Source organism: Lathamus discolor, chromosome 6, assembly GCF_037157495.1.
Source record: "Lathamus discolor isolate bLatDis1 chromosome 6, bLatDis1.hap1, whole genome shotgun sequence".
In the NCBI taxonomy this organism is placed as follows: Eukaryota; Metazoa; Chordata; class Aves; order Psittaciformes; family Psittacidae; genus Lathamus; species Lathamus discolor.
In genome coordinates, this window is record NC_088889.1 from 38,673,280 (window position 1) to 38,696,181 (window position 22,902).

Sequence of the window (22,902 nt, forward strand, 5' to 3'; positions counted from 1 at the left end):
ATGGTGTCAGCAACTGAATATACAGGATTATTGCACAGGATGATGATGAAGAATCTGGTAATTCAGCCTGCTGTGTAATGAATATTAGGTTGGGAGAATTATTTTCTGTGCTGCAAAGGTGAAATATTCTAGGTAAATCACAATTAAGACATGCACTCAAACACCTGGGAAAAGAGTACTAGTTAACAGGCTCTATACTATTGTCTACAGTCATTCACTTTCAAAACACCCTTATTTTCTCCCTAATCTGTCTTGCTATTCTGACGTTTTATGCCATCCTATTAAAACCTATTACACCTTTCCTTTAGAAATTCTAAAATCCAGGTTTTTTCCTGGGGCAAAAGCAATCTTTATTATCAAAGTTTACCTGTTCCCTGAAGCACTGCAGGAGGATCTCTGGATTTTCTCTGGACCTGTTTGAGGTACTTCTATAATCTTTTAATTTGTGTAAATACGTTTTCTGATTATCTGCATTTCCAACAGTATTTTTTAAACAGCTGAGTTTGAATAATTGTACTAGACATACAGATCTTGCATCTGCCCTTTTTAGTTGATGAAATGCCCTTTTCGATGAACCTGCAGATGCTGACTGATGATGACATACCTGCCTCATCTCACTATTACTGCTTTTTGCTCACCTGTTTATTCTTTTTATTTCAACATTCACTATAAAAAAATTACCTAAAGAATATCTTCTATATTATACTAAAGTATAATCCAGGTATAAAGTATCTTATACTAAATTTCTTTAGACTCCATTAAAATACAAGCCTTTACAGTCAACCCTTTGTTTCCTATGAACAGTTGGTTCTTGCCTAGAAGGCACTACAGTCGAGATTCTCAAAGTTATTTAACAGTATTACATCCAAAAATTATGTTAAAATAGTTTAACCACCTTTCAGAATTGGGCCCTGTGACATCCACTTCTGTTTTTTTTTAACCTGTCTCTGCAAAAAAGGCTACAATCTACTTCCACTCCTGCTTCTGGAAGTGGAGGTCTACCTCTCCAAAGAGGTGTCTCATCTTTCCATACACATCCCTCTAGGGCTCCTGGTCATGAACAGTTAGCTGGTCATTTGATGTCTGAATATCACATTTTGGTTTGTGTGCTTGACTACCCCACATCTGACATGATGGCACGCCAGAACTACTCCCTACTTACTCCTCCAGATAAGTTAATATTGCTTGCCTTATAATTAGCTATATAGTTGTATCTGAGTCTATTGGAAAATCAAGCATATGAATCTTCATCCTGGTCTATTCTAAACGATGCTATGCTGAACCCCCACATCAGCTTAATAGATTTTGCCTTTTAATCAAAACTCACTGTGTTAGCTGAAAATGTGTCTCTTTGTATGATCATGGCATTTCACAAGAGAGCCCTCCAAAAATAATAAAGCTGCTTTTCAATAAGAGGAGGCTTTAAGGAGGCAAAAAACTTTTTTTTTTTTTCATGACAGCTGAGTCTAAATGCCTGCTGCTAAAAGATGAGTATGACTAGAAAGTTCAAACTAAATAAAAAATTCCTTGTCACACAAACGTGTATATAGATACACTAACATATATCTTCAGGCAAACCAAAGTACTCTAAAGTGGGAAGAATGACGGAGAGACAATTGCATCCATTTATATATTACCAGGACTGAGGTGATGTTAGTGTGGAATAATTTAGTATCTTACCCAGTTTTGCTTTTTCTTTAGTAGCAGCAGCAGCTGGAGCTGAAGTAGCCAGAACTCTGGTGTACTGCCTGTGGGGAAGACACAAGAGCAAAGTAATCCTCATCTAATGGTAATTTATACTTGGGCAGGTTTATAATCCCACACCAAACTTGTTTTCTAAAACAAACAGCAAGCAAGAAATGCTAGGGCATCTGAGCTATTGCAGTACACTCTCCAAACCCAGCACCGCAGATCAAACATGAGTTCAGGTCAATATGGAATTCCATATTTTCTGGCAAAATCATTACAATTAAAAGGGAATGAGGTGAAATAAAAGAGTGGGTTTTAATAGAAAAAAAAAGTCTAGTCATAAAATGTAGTATCCAATTTCTCAAGCTTTCATACTCTACAGCTTTGTGAGTGCTTGTATGTTGGCAAATACTCATAGGAGGAGTTAAATCCATGCATAAATTGGAACCTTAAGAGCATTTAATTACATGTGTCTTACTTCCATTGTAATAACCTTAAAATTTGAGAAAGGTCCATTAATGTAACTTCTACAAACAAAATTTTTTAAAAACTAAAGAAACTTTTTTAACACAGAGAAGCTGATATTGCACCCTAAGCATTAGGTCTCCCCAAATCACATTAAAAATCATAGCATTTTAGATTTCTGTTTGGGCCTTGTTATGCCTCAGTTCACAGCTTATATTTAATGCTGTTTGAACTTTGTATTTCCAGTGTAAGCCATATTTTAGGGATCTCTAAAGTCACACCCTGAAGTTTCTTATGCAGAGAGAAATGAGCTATAGAATAAATACACCTTTAATACTCTGGTTGAGGGTATTTGTACTTATTAATACTGCACAGGTTGCTTTACAACCTATTAAAAGGAAATATATGTGGAGGAGTGCTAGTGTCACAATATACATTACGTACTTGTTTGGTAAAGATGGACTGGGTATCATTAATGTCTGAGCAAAATTAATCCCACTGCAGCAAGCAAAGTTAATTCTCCTCACTTCTCTCTTCCTCAGCACTACCAAAATTAGCTTCCACTTGCTTTTGCTATTACACACAAAGATCTAACAGTGCTGTCTGGTGCATGTCCAAAATTAGTATATGGTCTATCAACTTTTTTAGAAGGTTAAATCACCTTTTTCAAAAAGTTGGATGTGTCTCACATGCCTCACAGTTAACTAGCTTCTTATGCTAGCTTCACACATTCACACACACACAGACATATATATAAATAAAAATAATTCCAGTTTCCACTGTTTCTTTTTCTAACTGAAAAAAGGGTTTTGCTTCGTACTTGGCTTTAGAAAAGTAGAAACAGGACTGAAGTAAAATAATCTCTGATAGAGGAACCTACAATGCAGGGCTTCTTTTCTTCATTGTGTTCCGAGTGGAGTTTGGCTCTATTTTCTCTAAAACCTCCTCCAGGCAGCTAAATCCATCGCATTCCCCCTTAGCTTTCTCTTTTTTCAAGCTGACAAACGCTTCAGCCTCTTGTACACTATGTGCTGAAGCATCCGACCATCTCATTTCGCCTCCCCTGCACGCGTTCCAGTATCCTGCTCTCTCTGTACGGACGGGGAGCCAGACAGAACGCCGTGCTCCCGTGTGAAGGAGCAGGCGGGCACCAGAGGCGACGCTCCCCTCTCCCGGCCCAGTCCGCCAACAGCAGTCCCTCCGCCGGGCCGCGCTGCTGCTTCACGCTCGTCCAGCTCCGGCGGCAGGAGCAGGAGCAGGGGCGGCAGGGCCGGCCGCCAGGTGTTCTGCGGCGCGCCGGGAAGCTGTAGCTAGGGGGGATAGGAGGGGCCTGCCCGGCGGCACGCACACCTCCTGCGCCTTCTCCGACCGGCTTCGTGAGGCAGGCCATAGCGGCCGCTGCTTCGCTTCGCTAGTCCTGCCGCCGGCACAGCAGCTGCGCGTTGCTCCTGGCCAGCCGGCGGAGCTTCAGCGTACTCAGCCCGGGAGGCTTCGGCGGCCGCCGGCCGAGCCTCCCATAGCGCCGCGTCCACCTCGACCCGCTTTTTTCTTACACACCTGGGCTGCCCGTCCAGCTACCGCCAGGCTGCGGGAGCAACTGGGACGGGGCGCGGACCGCCCGCCGGCAGCGCTCCCTGCCGCCGCCGCGCCCCGCTGCCCCCGTTACCGGCCGCCTCGGGCCTGCCCCCAGCACCCCCCGCGGCCGAGGCGAGGAGCGCGCGTGGCGGCCCGTTCCCGTGGACACCAGACGGCGCCCTCCCGCCACGCGCAACTCGCGCGACGGGCGCGTCACGTGGGCTCGCTGACGCGGCGCGCAGGAGCGGCGAGATGTGGCGGCGCCAGCGCCGCGAGGGGCTGGTGAGTGCGCGGGGCCGGGGGAGGCGTGTGGCAGCGTCCTGTTGTCATGGAAACAGCGGCCCTGCCGCCGCCCCGTGCGGCGGGAGCGGGGGGGCTGCCGCCGCGTCCTGCCCGGTGCGGCGGCGGAGCGGGCAGCGAGCCGCTCCGAGCCTGGGTGACACCCCCCGCACACACACCCCAGCCCGACCGGAGCCGGTTCCCGGCGCTCCGCCGGGGGGGCCCCAAGGAACGGCGTGAGGCACTTGGCAGCGAAGGAGTCGGCGGCGTTTCCGTTATTCCGCGCCGCGCGGCCGCTCCGGGCGGGCAGAAGGACGGGTAACGGCTGCGGGTGGCTCGCGGGGCAGCGGCCCGTGTTTCCACCAGTGTGCCCGCTTGGTGGTGGCGGTGTCGGCGTCGGGATCCCGGGAGCTGTGCCCCCGCCTCCCCGCCCCGGGAGCCGCGGGGGCTTTTGCTCTGGGGGTCGGGGAATTCGGTGTCAGGGCTTAGACTGCGGCTGTTGGAGGTGGGAAGAGGCAGACTGCTTTGGCGCTGGGGTGCGGTAGCGGCAGTTAGGTGTGGGAAAGGGCCGTTACGCAGCCAGTCTCCCAAGTTACTTCAGGTGGAGCGCTGAGGGGCGCTTTCAAAGCGCGCAACCAGCAGCGCTGTGCTAAAGTCAGCGCTGGAATTCTCCTCTCGCTTAGACTGAAGCCGAAGCCCTCTGCACGCAAAATCTGTGTCCCGAGAGCAGCGGTTGGCCCCATAGAAGGTGTTAGTGACAGCCCCGGAGGTATAGATACGGTCACAGCGTTGTAAAGGGACGCTCTGACACGCTGCAGGAGGGAAACGCAGCGCTCTCTTGGGAAGCTGCTTTGGCCTAGTTAAATAGGAAGACTGAAAACCCACTTGGCCAGAAACGAGCATAAATGAGTGATGTGTACTTGGAGCCGCAGTACAAGGGGAAAGATCAACACACTGATAACACGTTGGTGAGTTGGTTTCTAGTTTTCTGAAGGTCTAGATGAGGAATTTTCCCAAAAATTCATGTGTGCAAAGAACATTGTGTCATCACCCGTACGGAAATGGTGGGAAATGCAGTCAATGAGCTCAGTTGTTTTTTCTATTGTGATTCTTAAGCTGTGTACTTTTAATAAGCTTAAATTTTTGGCAAAGAGAAAAAATCTTTTTTTTTTTTTTTTGAAGTCGGTAAAAATAAGCCCAGAAAGCCTGAAATGAGCTTTTGTTTCTGGAGGGGAAAATGTATTTGTCTCGTCCTGAGTGCAGCTCATCTGGAAAACAGATCTTGTTACCATAAAAGCTGTTCATCTGAAAAATAGATTTTGTTACTGGCGTAGTGCAGTAAATAGGCTTTCCAATCTGAATGATTTCTGGTGTGCTTGAGCAGTAACAATATGAATTGAATCATTCATCTCTTTTGTTTTTCTAAAACATTTACCTATATATTTTTGCATCATAAATATTTCTAATTATTTTCTAATGTTTTTATTTATATACAAATATTTCCCAATCATATTTTAGGAAACGGAAGGGAGGTTCTTGTGTATCTTCCCTTCAGATAGGACAGATTCCTTTTTACAGGGAGATGCTTCTGTTGCTGTGGTTTAGGTTTTGCATGTTCTTTTGTCAGAAATATTCAAGAGTGTGGGTGAGATTTATTGTGTTGAAAATTACCAATGTCTCTGTGTGTTCTGAGCTCTAAGTAGGGTTGTGGTTTGCTGCCTTAAGGGTTTTTATGATTGCTCTGGCATTATTTTTGCTTTCATCTTTAAGAAGGGTTTGTTTGCGGCTTTGGGGGTTTTCTGTTTCTCTTCTTCCTTTTCTTCCTATTCATGCTTCCAGTCTTGGCTTCAGCATTTTGGTTTGGTATCTAAAATCTGGCTTGTATCAGTGATATTTGCATGTGTTTCTCTGTGTTGGGAAATAAGTGTTCTACCTTGTGTCACTGGACTCAGGCCAGTGCTGTTGAGGTCAATGTAATGTTTGTGCGAATGTTTTACTAACTTGTTGAACTCGGTTTAACTTTCAACTTCTTTAAGTTCGTCCAATGTAATTATCTGAGCATGCTTCACTGCTTGTATTGGTCAATGATAAACTCAAATTTGAATAAAGCAACTCCACTGATATTTTATGTGCCTCCATGACTTATAATTTGCCTGATACAGTCCACTCCTACTGCTTGAAAGCAAAGGTGAAGAAAAGAAGTGCAGACACGGTGTCTCTTGTCACAGTGCTCTGAAGTGGTTTTCATTAGGAATCTCTGGAATGGAATAGCTTTTGCTTCCATCCTGCTTCAGGTGTGTGCCTAGCATATTCATGATTTATGTTAATTATAGCTGCTTATTTATAAAGGCAGTAGCTGGAGCGTACTGATGGTGATCTGTGTGTTTTACCTGCTGAACTGCATGCTCATATTAATGAACTTACACTCCTATTAGTGTTACCCTGGTTTTTTTCCTTTCTGTTTGTTGTTCATTTTATCCATCTGTTGTATTCTGATAACAGCTAGGATTTTAAGTTGTTTGAGAGGAACTCTCTTGGAAATGTTTTTCCTTCTTGGTAACTAGTCTCTTGTCTATCTCTACCCTAATTTTTTTCTTCTATTCTTGCTTCTGACCCTATCTTTCCAAATTCATTTTCCATTGCCATCTCTGTTACGCTCTGCCAATTTCTTTCTCCTGTCTCTGATTTCTTACTGTCATAATCTATTTTTATGCTTCTTGAGGACACTGTTTTGCTAGTGTGCTTGATTAACTGGTCTTCAGCACTCATAAAAGAGGCTCCATGTGATTTTTTCATTCTTAATGGGGATGGAAAAAAATAAAATCCCAAGGCTGTTTAGGGTTGGGGTTATTTTGTCCTTATGAGCATAGAGGTGGAAAGTTAAAAAAGGAAGAAGTTGAGAATGGAAAGTGCGAATGGTGATGGATGTCAGAGAAGGGATAGGGGAGAGAAGCTTAGTGAGGGAGTGCTTCCTGAAAGGCTAAGGCTCATCCACTAGTAGATCTTGCAAGAAAAGTATGTATTAATGGTGGCAGTTGCTGGGATATTTTCAGATCATCAGAGATGCTGAGGCTTGCATAAGTGTCACGTGTGAGGTTTGTAATAGGACCCTGCAGTTTGTTCTTAAGGCAGGTGCTTGGGTTGTATTTGTGATGGGTCAGTAAGCAAAATCCTGACACTGCATGAGAATAACAACGCGGGAGGTAGCACTCATTACTGTGGCTTATGTTCTGTTAAAACAGCACGGCTTCTTAGATTTTCAGTAGACCTCCTTGCTGTGATGAAGGAAACATGGGTAATGCCAGTTGAGTCTTAATACAGATCCACAGCTATGAAGCTGTCAAATGGCTTAGCACTTTTCATTAACTCTGTTCAGGATAGGAAGTTGTTGCAGATTAGAATTAAGTTTTTACTCGTTTCCACATAAAATGCGGATACTTTAGAAACTATTACAGTTGGAGTTGATCTGCCACAGAAGGGTGGCCAGCGGTATCGCCACTTTATGTAGAATCATAAAGTTACTTCTTCCTCTTCTCAGAGTGTACTTCAGAGGCAGAGTGGATCAAGAGCTTGTGCTTCTGCCTGCAGCGCTCTGCATTTAGGAGGAGCAAGAGGGTACAAATACAGGTCACAGAAGACAGGCAGGGTTATCCTTCTACAGGGGGCTGTGTGTTTTGTGCTTTAGAGATAACTGAACACTGGAGTGAGTTAGTGAGACATTTGAGGAATGACTCAATGTGATGTTGTTTACCGAGTATGCATAAAAGTTAATCACACTTTGCTATAACTGGGGACAAAGGTGAAGGATGGAAACAATAAGTCATGCAAAGGCAAAATCTGGGATAAAAGGTAGTGGAGGGTAAGTGAATTCTTTGGGTGTGGGAGAAGGTGTGTGGAAATAGAGGCTATTTCTGATTCACATAGAAAGGAAGGAAAGGAGAGGTTCAGAATTAGGAATGACTTAATGTGGGATAGAGATATCAAGCAAAGATTCTGAGAGAATGAACATAGTGGGGCTGAGCAGATCACTAAAGTACAGTCGAATGTGAGGACTGGAAGTGGGTGACGTTCTCGAGCAAAGCAGATAAACAGGCATATGACTTGAAATGTTCAGTGCTGTGGGTGGACAAATGTGTTACCAAGTGTCTGGAGAGTGATAAGGAGCTGTTTGCTCCTGTATGCTGAGCTCTCTGTGTGTATGTTAGCAGAGGCACACATACTGCATATGGTGGGACATCTGGCCACATGCTCTTTTCTGCTGTTAAAATGCAAATAACAAAGATAGCTTTATATTCTCTTCCCTTATGGTTGGGCACCTGATGAACCCTATAATTTCTGTGCCCATATCTTTTCTTTATTAGCATTTCTGTGCCCATATCTTTTCTTTATTAGCATTTCTGTGCCCATATCTTTTCTTTATTAGCATTTCTGTGCCCATATCTTTTCTTTATTAGCATTTCTTAGGAAAAATATATGCAAAGATTTAAGTGTTAACAGAGAGGAAGTATGCTTGTATCTTGATATCCAATACTGCATCACAGAACTTTGGGCCCTTGGCTTATTGAATCTGTTGTTAGAAGTTGTGTAAGCAACCTGAGTGCTCAGGGCAACTGGTTTGGGTGTGAGACTGTGGTGGGGTTTTGCTGGGTTTTTTCTAATTCTGAAAATGAAAACTCGTGTCAGGAAAAAATGATGAAAAACTGAAATGAAGACAGAAAGGGAAAGTATGAAAACCACCAAAACGCAGAGGCCAGGTGCACTGTACAGTTCAGTCCCTCTTGTGTAGCACAGGCTTTTCTTGGGGATGAGGATGCTGCTGGAAGGATATGCCTTCACACCCTCTTGTGCGCTAATTTCTCGCAGCAGCTGTTCGTAGCCCAGGATGAAATTGTGTTCTGCCATGGCATCCCAAGTATGTAAATGTTAGGGTGATGTGGTTTGCTCTGAGCTCCCCTTTGGTGATGCTTCTTTTCAGGTAACATTTGGGCTTTTTGGAGGTTGTTTGGAGGTACTCCAGATGCTGAGATCCTTTAAGCCAAATGAGAGAAAAATACTGTCTAAATAAAGGCAAAACCAGAAGTATTGGAAAACAAACTAACTCTTCTGCATTTGGGAAATGGAGAAACCTTTACTCTGATAGAACGCTTGGACGTAGTTGTAACACTAAGTGCAGTAAATCATATCTTTTGGAGGAAGTGTTGAAAAGCATCTAAAGGACAGAATATATCTGTACAGACTGGTGTGGGGTTTGGGTTTTTTCGGGGGAATTTTTTTGTAGTTTTTTGTGGGGTTTTTTTATTTGTTTTGATTGTGGGGGTTTTGCTTGGGTTTCGGGGTTTTTGTTTTATTGGTTTGGGGTTTTTTCTGGTTTTATGTTTTTACTTTTTTCCTAGAGACTTTCAAAGGAGAGGGTTCTTGGTAATTTCCTTTCCTGCTTTTTTCCTCTCTACAGGACCCACTGCAGCTCTGTGATTGCTGATCCATGCTTAACTGCCTAAGGAGTCCTGGCAAGATGGCATTTTCCAGACTTCCCATCCTTCTAGCACTGGCCTTTTCCTCTCTTTCCTTCGTTCTTTCCCATTTGAACAGAGAGATGTGGTTTCAGGATTTCTTTCCACCCAACGTGTGCCCTATAAATGGCAAAGACAACACTTTTTATGGCATAATGTTTGACGCAGGAAGCACTGGAACCAGGATTCACATTTACACCTTTGTGCAAAAGAGCCCAGGTAAGACCCTGTGTGAGTCTGTGCACTTGGAGTATGTTGAGTTAGGTTCCAACTTCCAAAAAGAGGTTATTTTTTCCCAACACAGCATTTGGGAACAATTGGAGATTTCTACAGTTTGTCCTTTAAATGGTCCTCTGGCCGATGATTATTGTATGTTTGTGGTGGTGTTTTGCTGTGAAAATATGGGTTTTGTAGATCTTTTGAAATGCAAAGTTTAATTCTGAGTATACTGGGGAGTTCTGAATTTACAAAGATTTTCATCTGTGTAGCTCTTTAGAGGAATGTTTCACTGAATTGGAAAGAGACTTACGCTGTTGCATGTTGTATTACCTTGAATTATATCAAGAGCACTGAAGGTTTGAGCTGTTTCCAGGAGAACTGTGTGCAGATGCACCATGCGTCAGTATATCTGCTTCTTACATGGTGCAGAGGTACCCAAGTTGGCTGCACATGCAACAGGATTCAAGAGGGTGAATTAACTTGGGTACAGTGAGTCAGCAAATTGGCAAAGGTTGAAGGCTGGTTGATGGACTCGGCTGATAAGCCCTTCAGGGTCACACATAGTGCCTGTGCAGCTTCATGTGATTTCAACCGTAGTTTGGAAGGACTGGTACAATGTCCAGGTCTGATGGACTCAGCCTGACTTGTACTACGCAATACTCCGGGGTAGCTTCTAGACCAAAGCTGCTCTAGGAGCAACGGTCACACTTGAGCTCAGTCAGTTTTGTTCTGTGTTTGTGAATTTAGTGAATCACCTAATGATTATCGGGAGTTGACTGTGTGTGTTTTGATATGAATTAGTATTGCACAATTAGCATGGGGACAGAAAGGGAAAGAAATTTTATTAAGGTAAGGCAACAGTCATGATACATTGCTATAACTCATTGTGGTTCACAAATGCAAAATGAACATACTTCTAATTCTAACAACAGGTTCTTAATAAATTGTGAACTTGGAGGATACAAGGGCAACATTCTATTAAGTATGTTTTTGAAGTTAAGGAGCAGTGCTTGTTTTAGGAGGCAAATAGAACTTTTGACAGGGGAAATCAAGGGCAGTCACTTTGCAGGGATTGCAAACAACCTGTTTGAAACTAAAGAAAAAGATTGAAGTTGTTGACTGTTTCATGTTATATTTAATTTGTGCAGAAAACCTTCCAGAGTTGGAAGGGGAAATCTTTGAGTCTGTCAAGCCTGGTCTCTCTGCGTATGCTGATCAGCCTGAAAAGGTAAAGCTCTCCTTCCTTTCCTGTGAGTTGGTCTTGCTTCCTAGCATCAGTTGGATGCTACCAAGCAGTTCAAGTATTACTAATTGTAATTGCAGAGAGTCAAGAAAAAATATGAATGTTCTACTGCTGGTTCTCTAAACCTGTTGCTCTACTTTTGTGAGTTAATTTCTACACAGTGAAATGAGAGCTATTCTTTCACATATTTCATCAATGAAACAACGACTTAAGTGCTTAAATACTATATATAACTATACCGTATGCCTTCGAGAATTTCAGAGACAAAGTGATTTGGGGGTTATAGCAGCATCCATATTCAGTGTTTATTTCCCCTAAAGCTACCACAGATATTAGTAAATATATACTTCTGTCTCATTTACTAATAGTTTTCTCAGGTTTTCCTTTGGGTTGAAATCTTCAGTGCTGGTCACAGTTCAAAATGGGCATGTTTCGTTTTGATATGTTTAGTTCAAAGTAGGGGGTTAAGACTGCAGGGGTTCTTTTTTGTTCATTCTTTTTTGCTCTGACTGCTAAAAATATTAAATATTTTTGTGTGTATATTTTTGTTATTGTGTGTTATTTTTTGTTAATAAGTTATGGAGAAGGGGAACAATAAACATGCACTTAGCAGGTTAAGTCAGGCCTTAATAGTTCTTCAGGTGTATTCTCTGTTCCTCTTATCAGACTTTCAATAATTTGATTCTCTGCTGTTATCTTTGGAACCACGGCTTAGAAGCCAGCACTCAGTGTAGGACTCATTTCAGTCATGATCAGTTCAAACACCTGATTACAGTTTTAGCTGAATAGTAATTTATGTACAGGTAATTTATGTACTCTTCTACTGCCTCAGGACTTTTGTTGTTTTGTTTATATATGGATATTTTCAGAACACATTTGGACAGTTCTATCCTCCATAATCAGATGTATTAATTAACATATACATTTATAATTTTAATAAGAAATTGAAGTTAGGTGCCACCTTCTTTATTTTCAAATGGGAGTGGTTGTGAATTCATGCCCAGTGCCCTCGTTCCATGCCTCTCTATTGAATCAAGAGTCAGAAATGAGCAACAGAGCGGAGAGACCTAAAATAGCCCTGTTATTGTGCTACAGAGGGCCAGTCCTGAAGTAATCTGCCATTCTCCACATCCCCTGTGCTGACAGTAAGCTGTTTCACAAGCTAAAGGAGGTGTCAGAGAAAGGACAGATTAGGTACTCTATCTTGTGTGCTTTAGCAGTCTTGGAGTTGGGGGCTAGCATAGGGGGAGTTTCAGGTTTCTCATTTTGCTCGGTTGTATTCAGTGCTACGGGAATATGAGTGTGTAAATTTATGGAAGAGTAAATAGCTTTTGGTTTGTTTTTTTTTTTTTTAAACTTCAATGATATCTCCCATGATTTCACTAAATCATCTTCTTTGTTGGGTAGAAGAGAACAATTCACCCCAAAATAAATTTGTTGACATTTCACAATGTTTATTGCTAATGCCAAATTGCAATTGTTAGAGCAGCGTAAATAGTTGAAGGCCCAGCAGTGATGCCTGTACCTTAAGTGGTAACCATTCTAGAGCTGGCATTTTAATTACACTGCTTACTATGGACACACTTGGAATTCATATATTGCATTTACTGAAGTCTACAGACATTCCCCTGACCTTGGTAATTCCAGTCTATAATTGCACCACTTAGTTTCATCATACTGCAAGATGTTCAGGTTTGTCAGGTAATCGATTCCCTCACCTCCCTCCATCCTTTCCAAAAAATACTTCCCACAAACAATAACATTTCTCTCACCTAAGATATATCTTTGAATACACTTTTCTTTCCAATGCAGACATTCTCTTTAAGGTTCTAATAAGTCTAGCACAGTTTTTATACTTATCTTGAGTGTGGGTGAGGTATTTTCAGCTATTTAATACCGATTTCACTGGCGTTGAGGGGGAATTAGGAGGCCTATTTTCTGATGGCCTGTAGGAGGAAACTGTAAGAAAAACATCTTTGTTTTTTTAGGGAGCTGAAACCGTCAAAAGATTGCTGGACATGGCCATAGATGCTGTGCCACCTCATCTCTGGAAGAAGACCCCAGTAGTGTTAAAAGCCACAGCTGGTCTGCGTTTGCTGTCAGAGGAGAAAGCTCAGTCTTTGCTTTTAGAGGTAATATTAAGATCTTTTGAATGCACTAGCATTGCTCTCCCTGTTTCATCTTTTATGACTCAGTTCTCCATTCTATTTAGCATAAGAGAATTTCAGCTGTGCAAAGTGACTGTAATCCCATGATAGCATGAAACTCACACACTACAGACTTCCTTGTCTGGTCCTAAAATCCACTGTCTTGACATGGATAGAAGACATGGGGCGAGAAACCTCCAATACTTGTTTCTTTTTTTCCTGGCCCTTGAAAGAGGAAGAATAGTGTCTACTCCATACACTTGTCTTATTTTGTACTGCTGTCACCCTGAGAGCAGAACAAAACTCTTAAGACCAAGGAATATTAATTATTATTTCTTTCTTTAGGTGAGAGAAGTCTTTGAGGAATCACCATTTCTTGTGCCAGAGGACAGTGTTAGCATCATGGACGGGTCTTATGAAGGTACATTTTAGAAGGAGGAAAAAGTGGAAGCGAAGAGAAATGGAGGGGAGGGAAGAGAGAGGGGGGACAGGATCTTACACATGTGAGAGGGACAGAAAAATGGTCAGTAAACTGAAGGAAAAAGTAAAAGGTTTCTAGCCCTGTTAGAAACAATGCAATCCTGCTTCTCCTAAAAGGTGTTGATTACTTGGTCATCTTTTAAGCTACAAATGCAGATGTATAAGTTAGCTAGATAAAGGTTCATCTGAAACCTTCTGAGGTTCCAAAACAGAACATTATCTCAGAAATAAGTATGCAGGCTAAGTAGCTGAAGCCTGCTCTGGGGAACTGATGGGGAAAGACGGTGGCCAGCTCTGAAAGGCTTTGTGACAATATATAGTAATCAGGGAAGCGTATGAAAAGTGCCTTGTAAATTCTGCAATATCAGCATTAAAAATAATTATTATAATTAGATCATCAGTTTTCAGGTTAAAGTTGGAAGCATTTTGGCTATAGAGAAGAATAAAGGATAATTGTCAAGTATTAAAAATAGTTAACTTAATAAAATAATAAATTTTATAAATATTTTGATGGGAAAATTGCAGCTAGTAAATTAGGAAAAGAAGTAACATAAAACACAGGGAAAGCTGAAATATGTTGTGGGTTTGGAGTGAGTGATGATAACACTGTAACATTTTGGCTACATATCCAGACATATTACCTTGGGGAATAGGCAGGTAATAATCCCTGTGTGTGAATGCCTGAAAAGAGCCATCTGTGACATTATTCAGTTTTGAACGTTTCATTGTGGCAGATATATTGCCAGTTTGGCAGGTGTTGAAGGAAAGCAGAAAGAACTATCATAACTCTTAAGCAACTAGCAAATGGTCAGATTTTGCTCTTCAATATTCCTTCATATGGACCAAGAGAAAAGGAAAAGTAACATAAAGTCTGCAAGGGTTTGGTGAAATGCAGTGCAATGTGTAGTTTTTCATTAGGGGTAACAGGTATATTTTATAGCAGGGAGGAGTGTTGTATTGACAGGGAACAGGCATAACAGAGCACAGTGTAGCCTGCCAAGGTTTATTGAAAAATTCCACCTCTTGACTGTCACATGTTTGCCTGTGGTTGAGTGACAATCATGCCAGTGTCAAGCAAGCGGCTGGAGTCAGAGGAGTTGTTAGTGTTTTACTGGTTCCTATTCTGTCTGTGGTGTATTTACAGAAACCACAACATGAAAATGCAGAGTAGTGTGTATGCAGTTTCTGAATTAGGAATTGAAATGCTGGGGGGTGAGGAAGTGCCCAAGAAAACTCAGGCATTCTGTCAGCTCATTCTTTGTATGTTGTTTGGATAATTGACGTGCATATTCAGTTACATGGATATTACAAACATTTTACCTATCCCATCTTAGGAGACTTTAATGAATCAATAATGCATCATATCAATTATAAGTTTGAATTAATCTCTAAAGTATGGGGTGGTTACATTAAGTCAGTCATCATTTCCAAGTACATAAATAGCATGTGGAGGGGTGGTAATGGTGGGCAGGAGATTGTGGGAGTATTCAGTGGTGACTTTGTTTCCTTTTCTCTTCACTCTTTGCAGGAATTTTAGCCTGGATCACTGTGAACTTTCTGACAGGTAGCTAATTCTGGATAACTTCTCTCTGAATATAAATTTGATTCTTTTCTGTGGAGGTGATTGCCCTTAAGTTGCTCAGCTTTGGTTGCTGTGTCCTGCTTTCCCTTCTCACTGTGGCACCAGTGCTAGAGCAGTGAATTGTCCTGGGCAGATTGTGCTCCAGAGGGTGAGCCACACCTGTAGTAAGAAGGAGGCATCTTAATCCAGAAGGTGCCATGATTTGCTCAGGGCTGGGAGGTGCTGGCAAACGGGTAGTGGGTGGTACTGCTAATCTGTTGGAAGGTGGGAAACAAGGTTTTACAATGTTCTTTATCTCGGCCCCAGCTATGCAGCTAAAATGGTACAACAGGGGATGCCCTGCTGCTTTAGTCCTAATGGCTCTAAGAAATTCTGGGAATGCAGTGTAGTGAAGAGAAAAGAAAATCAGTACTTTGGTTGATACATGAACAAGCAAAGAAGCTGCTCTGGATGAAGAAAAATCATAATCTTTGTCTCTTACTTTCCAGCTTTTGCTGGATACCTTGAGATTTATCTGCTTTTGTCTCTTTGGGTGTGAAATTGGAATCAAGGAAAAAAGTCCTATGAATCTTTTTGTAGTACCTTCTGCTTGCCTACCTTTTCTCTACTGTCTTTGTCTTTGAAGGCCAGCTCAGCCCTCCTGTATTGTTATCATACTGTGATGACTTGGCAACTGTCTGAATATACATGCAGTACCCACATTTCAGCATTTCTGCAGCACTTGGGGCTGCTCTGAGCATGATGTTGTTTGCAGGGCAGCTGTCAGGCCAGAACCAGCATACTGTTGGGACTCTGGACTTGGGAGGAGCCTCAACCCAGATCACGTTCCTGCCACGGTTTGAGGTGAGCAGTGGGTTCAGAGTGTGTGGGTTGGGACTGCATGAATTGGAGAGCCCTGAGCTCTGCTGTGCTCTCTGGTACCACTTTGTCAGCAGTGGCACAAGCAGAACATCTGTGGTGTACAGGACATCTGTATTTCTGTTCCCTTTGACATCAGCAGTTGGCTGATAGGCGCTTGCAAACAAAGGAGCCTAGATTACAAGGAAATAAAAAGAAAGCAAGCAAATGGGTAAACCCAAAGAGAAACAGCCATTGTTTTCTAGACCCAGGCTGGGAAAGCAGATATTACTTTGTGTTCAGTAAGTGTAGAACATTTCCAGGGAATATTTTTACATATTAGAGGAAATTTAGGGTCTGCTCTGAGTCATCTTTTAATTTTTAATTTTTTTCATTCCAGTCTAATAACATCCTCACTAGATTTTGGAGGGGGCAGCAGCAGGGTGGAGGGGGAGTGTCTCATGGGGTAAACATCTTACAATAGCACAGTCAGTCCTGTTTTCTTACCAGTTTCTTCTCATTTCCTTTGAGAATTCCTCTCTGTCTCTCAGTCCGTATCTCCTGTATTTGTCAGAAATTCTATGGCTCTTTAGAAACAGATTGAACTGAGATCCATGTCTAAAATTTGCATGGGAAAATGACATGGAAGGGCACTGTAGCATTCTGTAACCTGGTCTTGTGACGTTGGTTGTTGTCACTCTTGTAGAGGAGTCCTTTGTTTAACTTGTTTGTTTTTTACAAAAATTGAGGTTCTTGAAGGGTGTTCAGCAACCACAAAACACGTGGTTTTCATATCAGGATATTTTAATTCTGCAGTAGTGGGTCATGTTGAAACATGATGTGCACCCTTATCCTGCCCAGCAAAGCCTCAAGTACTCCAGGCTTGCCCTCTGTTTTGTGTTGATAACACCTGCTGAAGTGGGCACTGGACCAAGAGGAAAGGGCGTTGTGTGTCAGGGTTCTGGAGAACAGACAGAGCTGTGAAGCAGGCTGGGCTGCAGCTCAGGATTCAAACAACTCCTTAGAGCCTTGCAGGAAAAGGCCTTGAGGGTTTGCTACTGACCAGGACCAATGGTGCGAATGTGTAGGGCAGTGTAGAGTCAAGGTTCGTGTTGCCTGCCTTGTACGCTGTGTCTGCTTCTCACCTGTATTGTCAAGTTCATACAAAAACGCTCATACATTGCTCAATATGTCTCTAAAGAGGTTTTCCCATCAGGCTGAATTAGCAGGGATTTCCCCCTTTGATTTTCAGAGGATTTTTCTCCCCTTCCCGCAGTCTGAGGTAGCCACGTGTTTGCTCTTGTGTTAATTTTGAACAAAATACTGTAGTAGTAAAAGATTCATTAATGAAATAAAGGTTACAGGCAAACAGAGGACAAACGATGATAGCTGCATGGAACTGGTTATGAGTATTTACCATCTTTTCATGGTAGTATTGCCAAAGGCATAAGCCACTAAAACCAATCATAATCATTATGAAATTGTCAGTCTGCTGCCTGCCTCATTTAGGAAGAAGTGTGGATTTCTAGGTTTTCGTGAAAGTGAGGCAGGAAAGGAGCTGGTGGTTTTCTCCAAACATTATTTTTATTATTATTTATTTCTTCAGGATCTCTCATTTTCTTAAGTTTTTGTGATGTGAGGTTTAGGAACAGAGCTCAAAATATGGCAGAGTCTGGGTGTGTTGGGCCAAAGATATGACTGCCATTCCAATGGAAATCTATCTGAGGGACAAAACTGTGTTTGTTTGGCTGAAACTCAAGTTGAGGCTGGCTATTAAATCTCTTCCAGCTTTGAGCAGGCTTCTGTGTAGGACACTGCAATTACTGGATCTGCTTACTGTCGTTGTCAGTTTACTGGTGACTACAGGTACTCTGCAGCTTCAGTCCTCTCTGAGATTCTGCTGCTTGCCCCAGCATAACAGGGTGCCTGATATGAATGCATAGGGCCAAGAAGGGTTGGGAGAATAAAGTCACTAGCAGAGGAAAGACAGAAACTGGGATTGAGATCTCTGGCACTGAAAACAAAGGCGCAGAGTAAATGACCTCTGAAGTGGTTCAGATTTTCAGTGTGGAAGTTAGTCTGAGAAGAAGGTAGGGACTGAGTACCAGTGGGGTGAAGGTGCACACTGAGGGAAGACTGTGAGAGGAGGAAAACGGGAGGTGGTAATTTAGAGGAAAGCACTTCAAACAGGAAGTAAAGCAGCCCTATGAGTGGGAATGAGTGGTCACAGTGTTTTCTTGAGCTATCAGCAAGACATTTAACATGAGGAAAATGTGCCCTATACTTTACTTTGCATTTTTGTTTCTTCTGAGTTCCTGAACTGAGGTGCCTACTCTGACTTGCAGAAGTTATAGCACTTCTGGTGCAGCTGATTTCGATGTGGACTCTCTGTATGTAGCTTAGCATGTAAGTACTCTGAAAAATTCAGGTATCTTGAATTAGGAAGTATTTTCATCCTGATCAGTTGCACATCCCTGTTACACATAAAAATAACACAAAGATGCTTATAAATGAACTAGGTGTTAAAAGCTGCAAATACTACAGCAGTGTGCGCCATTGGAAAACTGTTCTTTGTTTTCAAAGCGGATGAGATGAGTGTGCAGTAAACCCTATGGGTATGTCTCTGATACAACATCAAGGTTGATTATTCTTTATTGCATAATAGAAACTAAAAAATTTCTTCTCTCACTTAACTTTTAGGAAACTTTGAAGGAAACCCCTGGGGATTTTCTTACCTCATTTGAAATGTTTAATAGCACCTACAAGCTCTATACCCACAGGTGAGGAGCAAAAAGGCTGCTGTCTCCACTGGGGAAATCAGTCTTTCTGCAGCCCCTGAGCTGACCACAAATGGCCATGTCATCTCGTTACCAGCTGTTGGAAACATGACTTTTTTACTAGTTTTCTTACCTGTTTGAAATGTTGGCAGAAGTGGAACATGACATTAGTTGACTGGAAACATTCCAAGTTCAGGGTTAATACCACTGCAAAGGAGTATTAGTCTGTCAGATGGAGAGGAAGCATTATGGGTCATTGTATTTAAGGAGAAGAATACTTTTTACAAAAGCAAGTTCTTATTACAAGCACAAATGTGGATAGCATGTTGGAACTAAACTTGGTCAGAGATTAGGAAAGAGGACATTCCTGAGGTTCCTTTCTTCCTAGTTCTGAGTTCAGAATGGCACATCTCATTGACAACTGGACAGAAAGTAAAACCTAGACTGATGTAAACCAAAGAGACAACCGCAGGCAGCTGTTAGAGACCACGAAGCACGACAGATTCTTGAACCAACTGGAGGGGATACTTGACCTGGAATAATATAATTGTGCTTACTACATTAAGCTGACAGGTTTGTGAGATGTCTGCAGTGAAATCCAGAGAGTTTATCTGCATGACTTGCAGTCCAATGAGAACTCGACCATGTATAATAGAGATCTCAGCCCGTTACTAGTGTGGTAAAGATTATCAACTCGGTCAGTTACAGAATATGCTTACTTGACAGCAGAGCTGGTTTAATAGTCCTCTTCTTCCGCTTATATTTACCGATATAACTGATGGCTGTATTCACCAATACAGTCCATTAGATCATTTAGAATAATTGGGATTGAAAAGCATCTCCTGAAAAATGAGGGAGCTGGAGGTTAGTTTAACTCTTGATTATTCTGTAAATGTTTATATTGACATGACTAAAGGGATGAGCAGCCAAACACAGAGGTTAGAATGAAAGGCCAGAGGTTTTTAATCTAGCCGTGTTGCTGAAGCCAGCAACGCGTAATGACATTCTCATAAATGCTGTTCACATCCTAGCTTGTAATGAATGCACTGGTAATTTGTGGAGTCAAACAGAGGTGAATTTCACACAAAGGAACAGCTCCCATTTAGTAGGAGGTTGTACAGTTCTGTTAGTTCTGCCCTAAGAGCCACATAGTGTGTCTTACGTGTGTGACATAAGCATCGCCATCCTATTCCCCATGCACTCCTCACATACCCTTCTTTCTCCCTCATTTTTAAGATTGTGCATTTTTAGTTTTCATTAATGTCTTGTAGAAATGTCACATCAGCTGGAACCACTTTCTGCAGTTTTAGGTCTACCCATTTTACAGCTCTTTGTAATTCTTGGGTTTGTGTCACTCTTTCGGTACTTGGAATGTTCCTAGCAAAGGCAACTCTCTGTTTTAGAGAGAGGAGACTTGTGGGAAGCAGCTGGAAGAAATGTGTTTTGGGTGTTCTAGGATTTAGGAAGAGACTGTGGATGAAGCATGCCAGATGTACAAGAATTAAAACTGTAATGTCTGTCTTGTTTGCAGCTATCTGGGCTTTGGACTAAAAGCTGCCAGACTAGCAATTCTTGGAGCTTTGAATGTGGAAGGTATGTTCATGTGATATAATATCCAAGATTTTTGAAGAGATGGTTAGACTTAGTCTTGTCTCAGTAGCCCGTTTCTTGTGTCTTCCTTTCTGTATCATGTGCTTTTCTATGCTTTCACTGGGATAGATCTGTCCGGAAACAGGCTACTGCTTGATAAGGACTTGGCTTGTGAGACAGGTGCTTTTCCCTGTTGCCAGGTTCAGCCAGCAGTGAGACCAAATACAAATTCCAGAAATGCACATGTGGGGACATACAAGGACCGAATAGGCATGGCCAGCCACAAATGCACAGCTTTACAAGCATCCACAGAAAAACAAACAGCAGGAACAGATCCTTTTCCTAAGGACTGCTGTTTAGGCCAAACCCACTTCATAGGTGTCTCTGGCATCCTTCTGGCCCACCATGTTCCCCCAGACCTCCTGCTGTATTCACTGATTAGTCTAGCTTGAAGGCCACAGGCATATCACACTCACTAACCTCAGTGCATACCTGCCTTCCTGAGTCTCTCCAGTCTTTGCCCCAGATTTTACGTCCTTCCAGTCTTCATGCCCAGAGCTTGGGCCTTTTGTCCAGTCTCTGGCTAGGACTTCAGGTCTCACCACCTTCTGGATCCTTATTTGCCAGTAGATGGACTTGTGCTAATTACTGGAATGTACTCAAATCGAAAAGAGTTGGGAATAGGGTTTAAGAAAAAGATAGGACAGGCTGCAGTGATTGGCCACAAGGCTCAGCCAAAAAAGCATACTGACCAGCTGCCTTGTTACATGTGATTGCCTATTGTCCCCTCTTATTTTCCCACACTTGTACTTCCCTGATCCCTTGATTCCCCCTTTTCTTAACCTTCCCCTAAACATCCCAGAGTAAATTTTGCAGTCCTACAATCCCCTCAACCATTCTGTAAGAAGTTTGCTTTTTCTGAGAGACCTGTACTGGCCATAATAATAATGCTTTCCAGTTAACACTATTTCTGGATGAACCCTTCAAGAGTACATTCAGTGGATCGTATATAGTGGCCGCTGATCAGTGACTTAAAAGTTTTTGTCTTCATTGCTCAGTTGCTTCGTTTGTCTCGGTTATCTGCTCTTAGGAGTTGTGTGTGTGTTTAATTTATTACCTCTCATTTCTTACCTTATGTGGTGAACCACCATTATCCAGTTATCCTTGTACCATTTACCTTGTTAACAAATGACAAGCCCAGCTGCTTTGCAGGACAAAATGGACACGACTTTTCCAGACTGAGACTGGATGTTAACTCATAATCAGTTTGTCCAGCACCCATCAATTCAAATTTCCATACTTTTGCTTAAAGACCTTAATGAAGATCTTTCTGCCTTTTCTGGTTCTGTACTGATCGATAACTGTTAAACTTTATCCTGAGTCTTCTCTTGGTTTCATTCCAGCTGTGGATGGACAAATGTTCCGCAGTTCTTGTTTACCAAAGCAGTTGGAGGCAGAGTGGCACTTCGGGGGAGTGAAATACCGGTATGGTGGCAACAAAGAAGGTAAATTAAGGAGACTTGTTCCTTCTTGTAAGATAAGTCTTGTCTTCAGCATCTGAGTTTTTCCTTGGCAAATACCCCTTCAGTTACTTTGGGTTATGAAGGATACCTCTCCAGTCATAGATGTGGACTTTTAACAGAGCCAAAAAAACCTCTGAAGCTGTAAGAATCTCTTAGTACGAGTGCTGCCTTTATAGGAACTGTCAAGAGTTACTTGTGCAAATGAGAGAGGTTTTTCTGATACTTTGAGCTAAGCGTACCCTGGCTGTGTTAGGGTACAAAAACTGGTAGGCCAAAGTGTATCATAAAATTGTAGAATAGCTTGGGTTGGAAGGGACCTCTAAAGGTCATCAGGTTGCCCAGAGAAGTGGTAGATGCACCATCCCTAGAGACATTCATGGCCAGGCTTGATGTGGTTCTGGGCAACCAGATCTGATTGAAGATGTGCCCCCTGCTCATTCCAGGGGGCTTGGAACTAGATGACCTTTAAGGTCCCTTCCAACCCAAACCTGATGTGGAGGAAGCTTTTCATGCACCTACACTTGTTTGTGTATATTGCTATGATCTGCTATAATCCGTTCCTCTTGATGATGGTGATTTAGGGTCCTTGCCTACATGCAAGTGCCATGCTGGATTACAGAGGGATATCTAAACTCTTCTTAATTCTACTGATGCTTTAATCTCTGCTTCTTCCCTTTTTCATCCTGTTGCTACTGATTCTTCCATCTCCTGGATATGCCTCTTTGGCTTACCCCATCTATGTCCTTCCTGACAGGAGAAACAGGATTCAAGCCTTGCTACTTGGAAGTACTCAAGGTTGTCAAAGGGAAACTGCACCAACCAGATGAGATTCGTGGACGTTCCTTCTATGCTTTCTCCTATTACTATGATCGAGCAGTTGACACCAACCTAATTGGTAAATTGGTTTGGGATAATCTACTACTTGTGAGCATGTCCATCAGAGTCTAGACAGAGGAACCCTGGAGGCTGGAGCCTTGGGGAGCAGG

The 22,902-nt window shown here is 42.4% G+C and overlaps 1 protein-coding gene and 1 long non-coding RNA gene across 7 annotated transcripts in view; one reads left to right on the plus strand and one right to left on the minus strand.

The window, feature by feature from the left end:
• The window catches only part of LOC136017690 (uncharacterized), an 11,563-nt gene extending 7,637 nt beyond the window's left edge, over positions 1-3,926 (minus strand). Inside the window, exons 1-2 of one of the 2 annotated variants that reach the window (XR_010614041.1) lie at positions 3,712-3,926; positions 1,681-1,748 (exon numbers count right to left, since the gene is read on the minus strand). This is a non-coding gene — a long non-coding RNA (uncharacterized LOC136017690). Of the gene's footprint in view, positions 1-1,680; positions 1,749-3,034; positions 3,406-3,711 lie in introns of those variants that run through there. The other variant, XR_010614042.1, reaches the window with a different exon arrangement.
• Positions 3,532-22,902, plus strand: part of ENTPD5 (ectonucleoside triphosphate diphosphohydrolase 5 (inactive)) — a 25,106-nt gene continuing 5,735 nt past the window's right edge. The window contains exons 1-11 of one of the 5 annotated variants that reach the window (XM_065686179.1): positions 3,532-4,011; positions 9,461-9,737; positions 10,886-10,965; positions 12,969-13,112; positions 13,473-13,548; positions 15,136-15,171; positions 15,944-16,032; positions 18,727-18,806; positions 20,335-20,396; positions 21,797-21,898; positions 22,671-22,811. In XM_065686179.1, the coding sequence (XP_065542251.1) occupies positions 9,491-9,737; positions 10,886-10,965; positions 12,969-13,112; positions 13,473-13,548; positions 15,136-15,171; positions 15,944-16,032; positions 18,727-18,806; positions 20,335-20,396; positions 21,797-21,898; positions 22,671-22,811 (1,057 nt within the window). In that variant the 5' untranslated portion in view covers positions 3,532-4,011; positions 9,461-9,490. Of the gene's footprint in view, positions 4,012-4,144; positions 4,327-4,616; positions 4,977-6,170; positions 6,303-9,460; positions 9,738-10,885; positions 10,966-12,968; positions 13,113-13,472; positions 13,549-15,135; positions 15,172-15,943; positions 16,033-18,726; positions 18,807-20,334; positions 20,397-21,796; positions 21,899-22,670; positions 22,812-22,902 lie in introns of those variants that run through there. The other 4 variants (XM_065686181.1, XM_065686180.1, XM_065686178.1 and 1 more) reach the window with 4 other exon arrangements.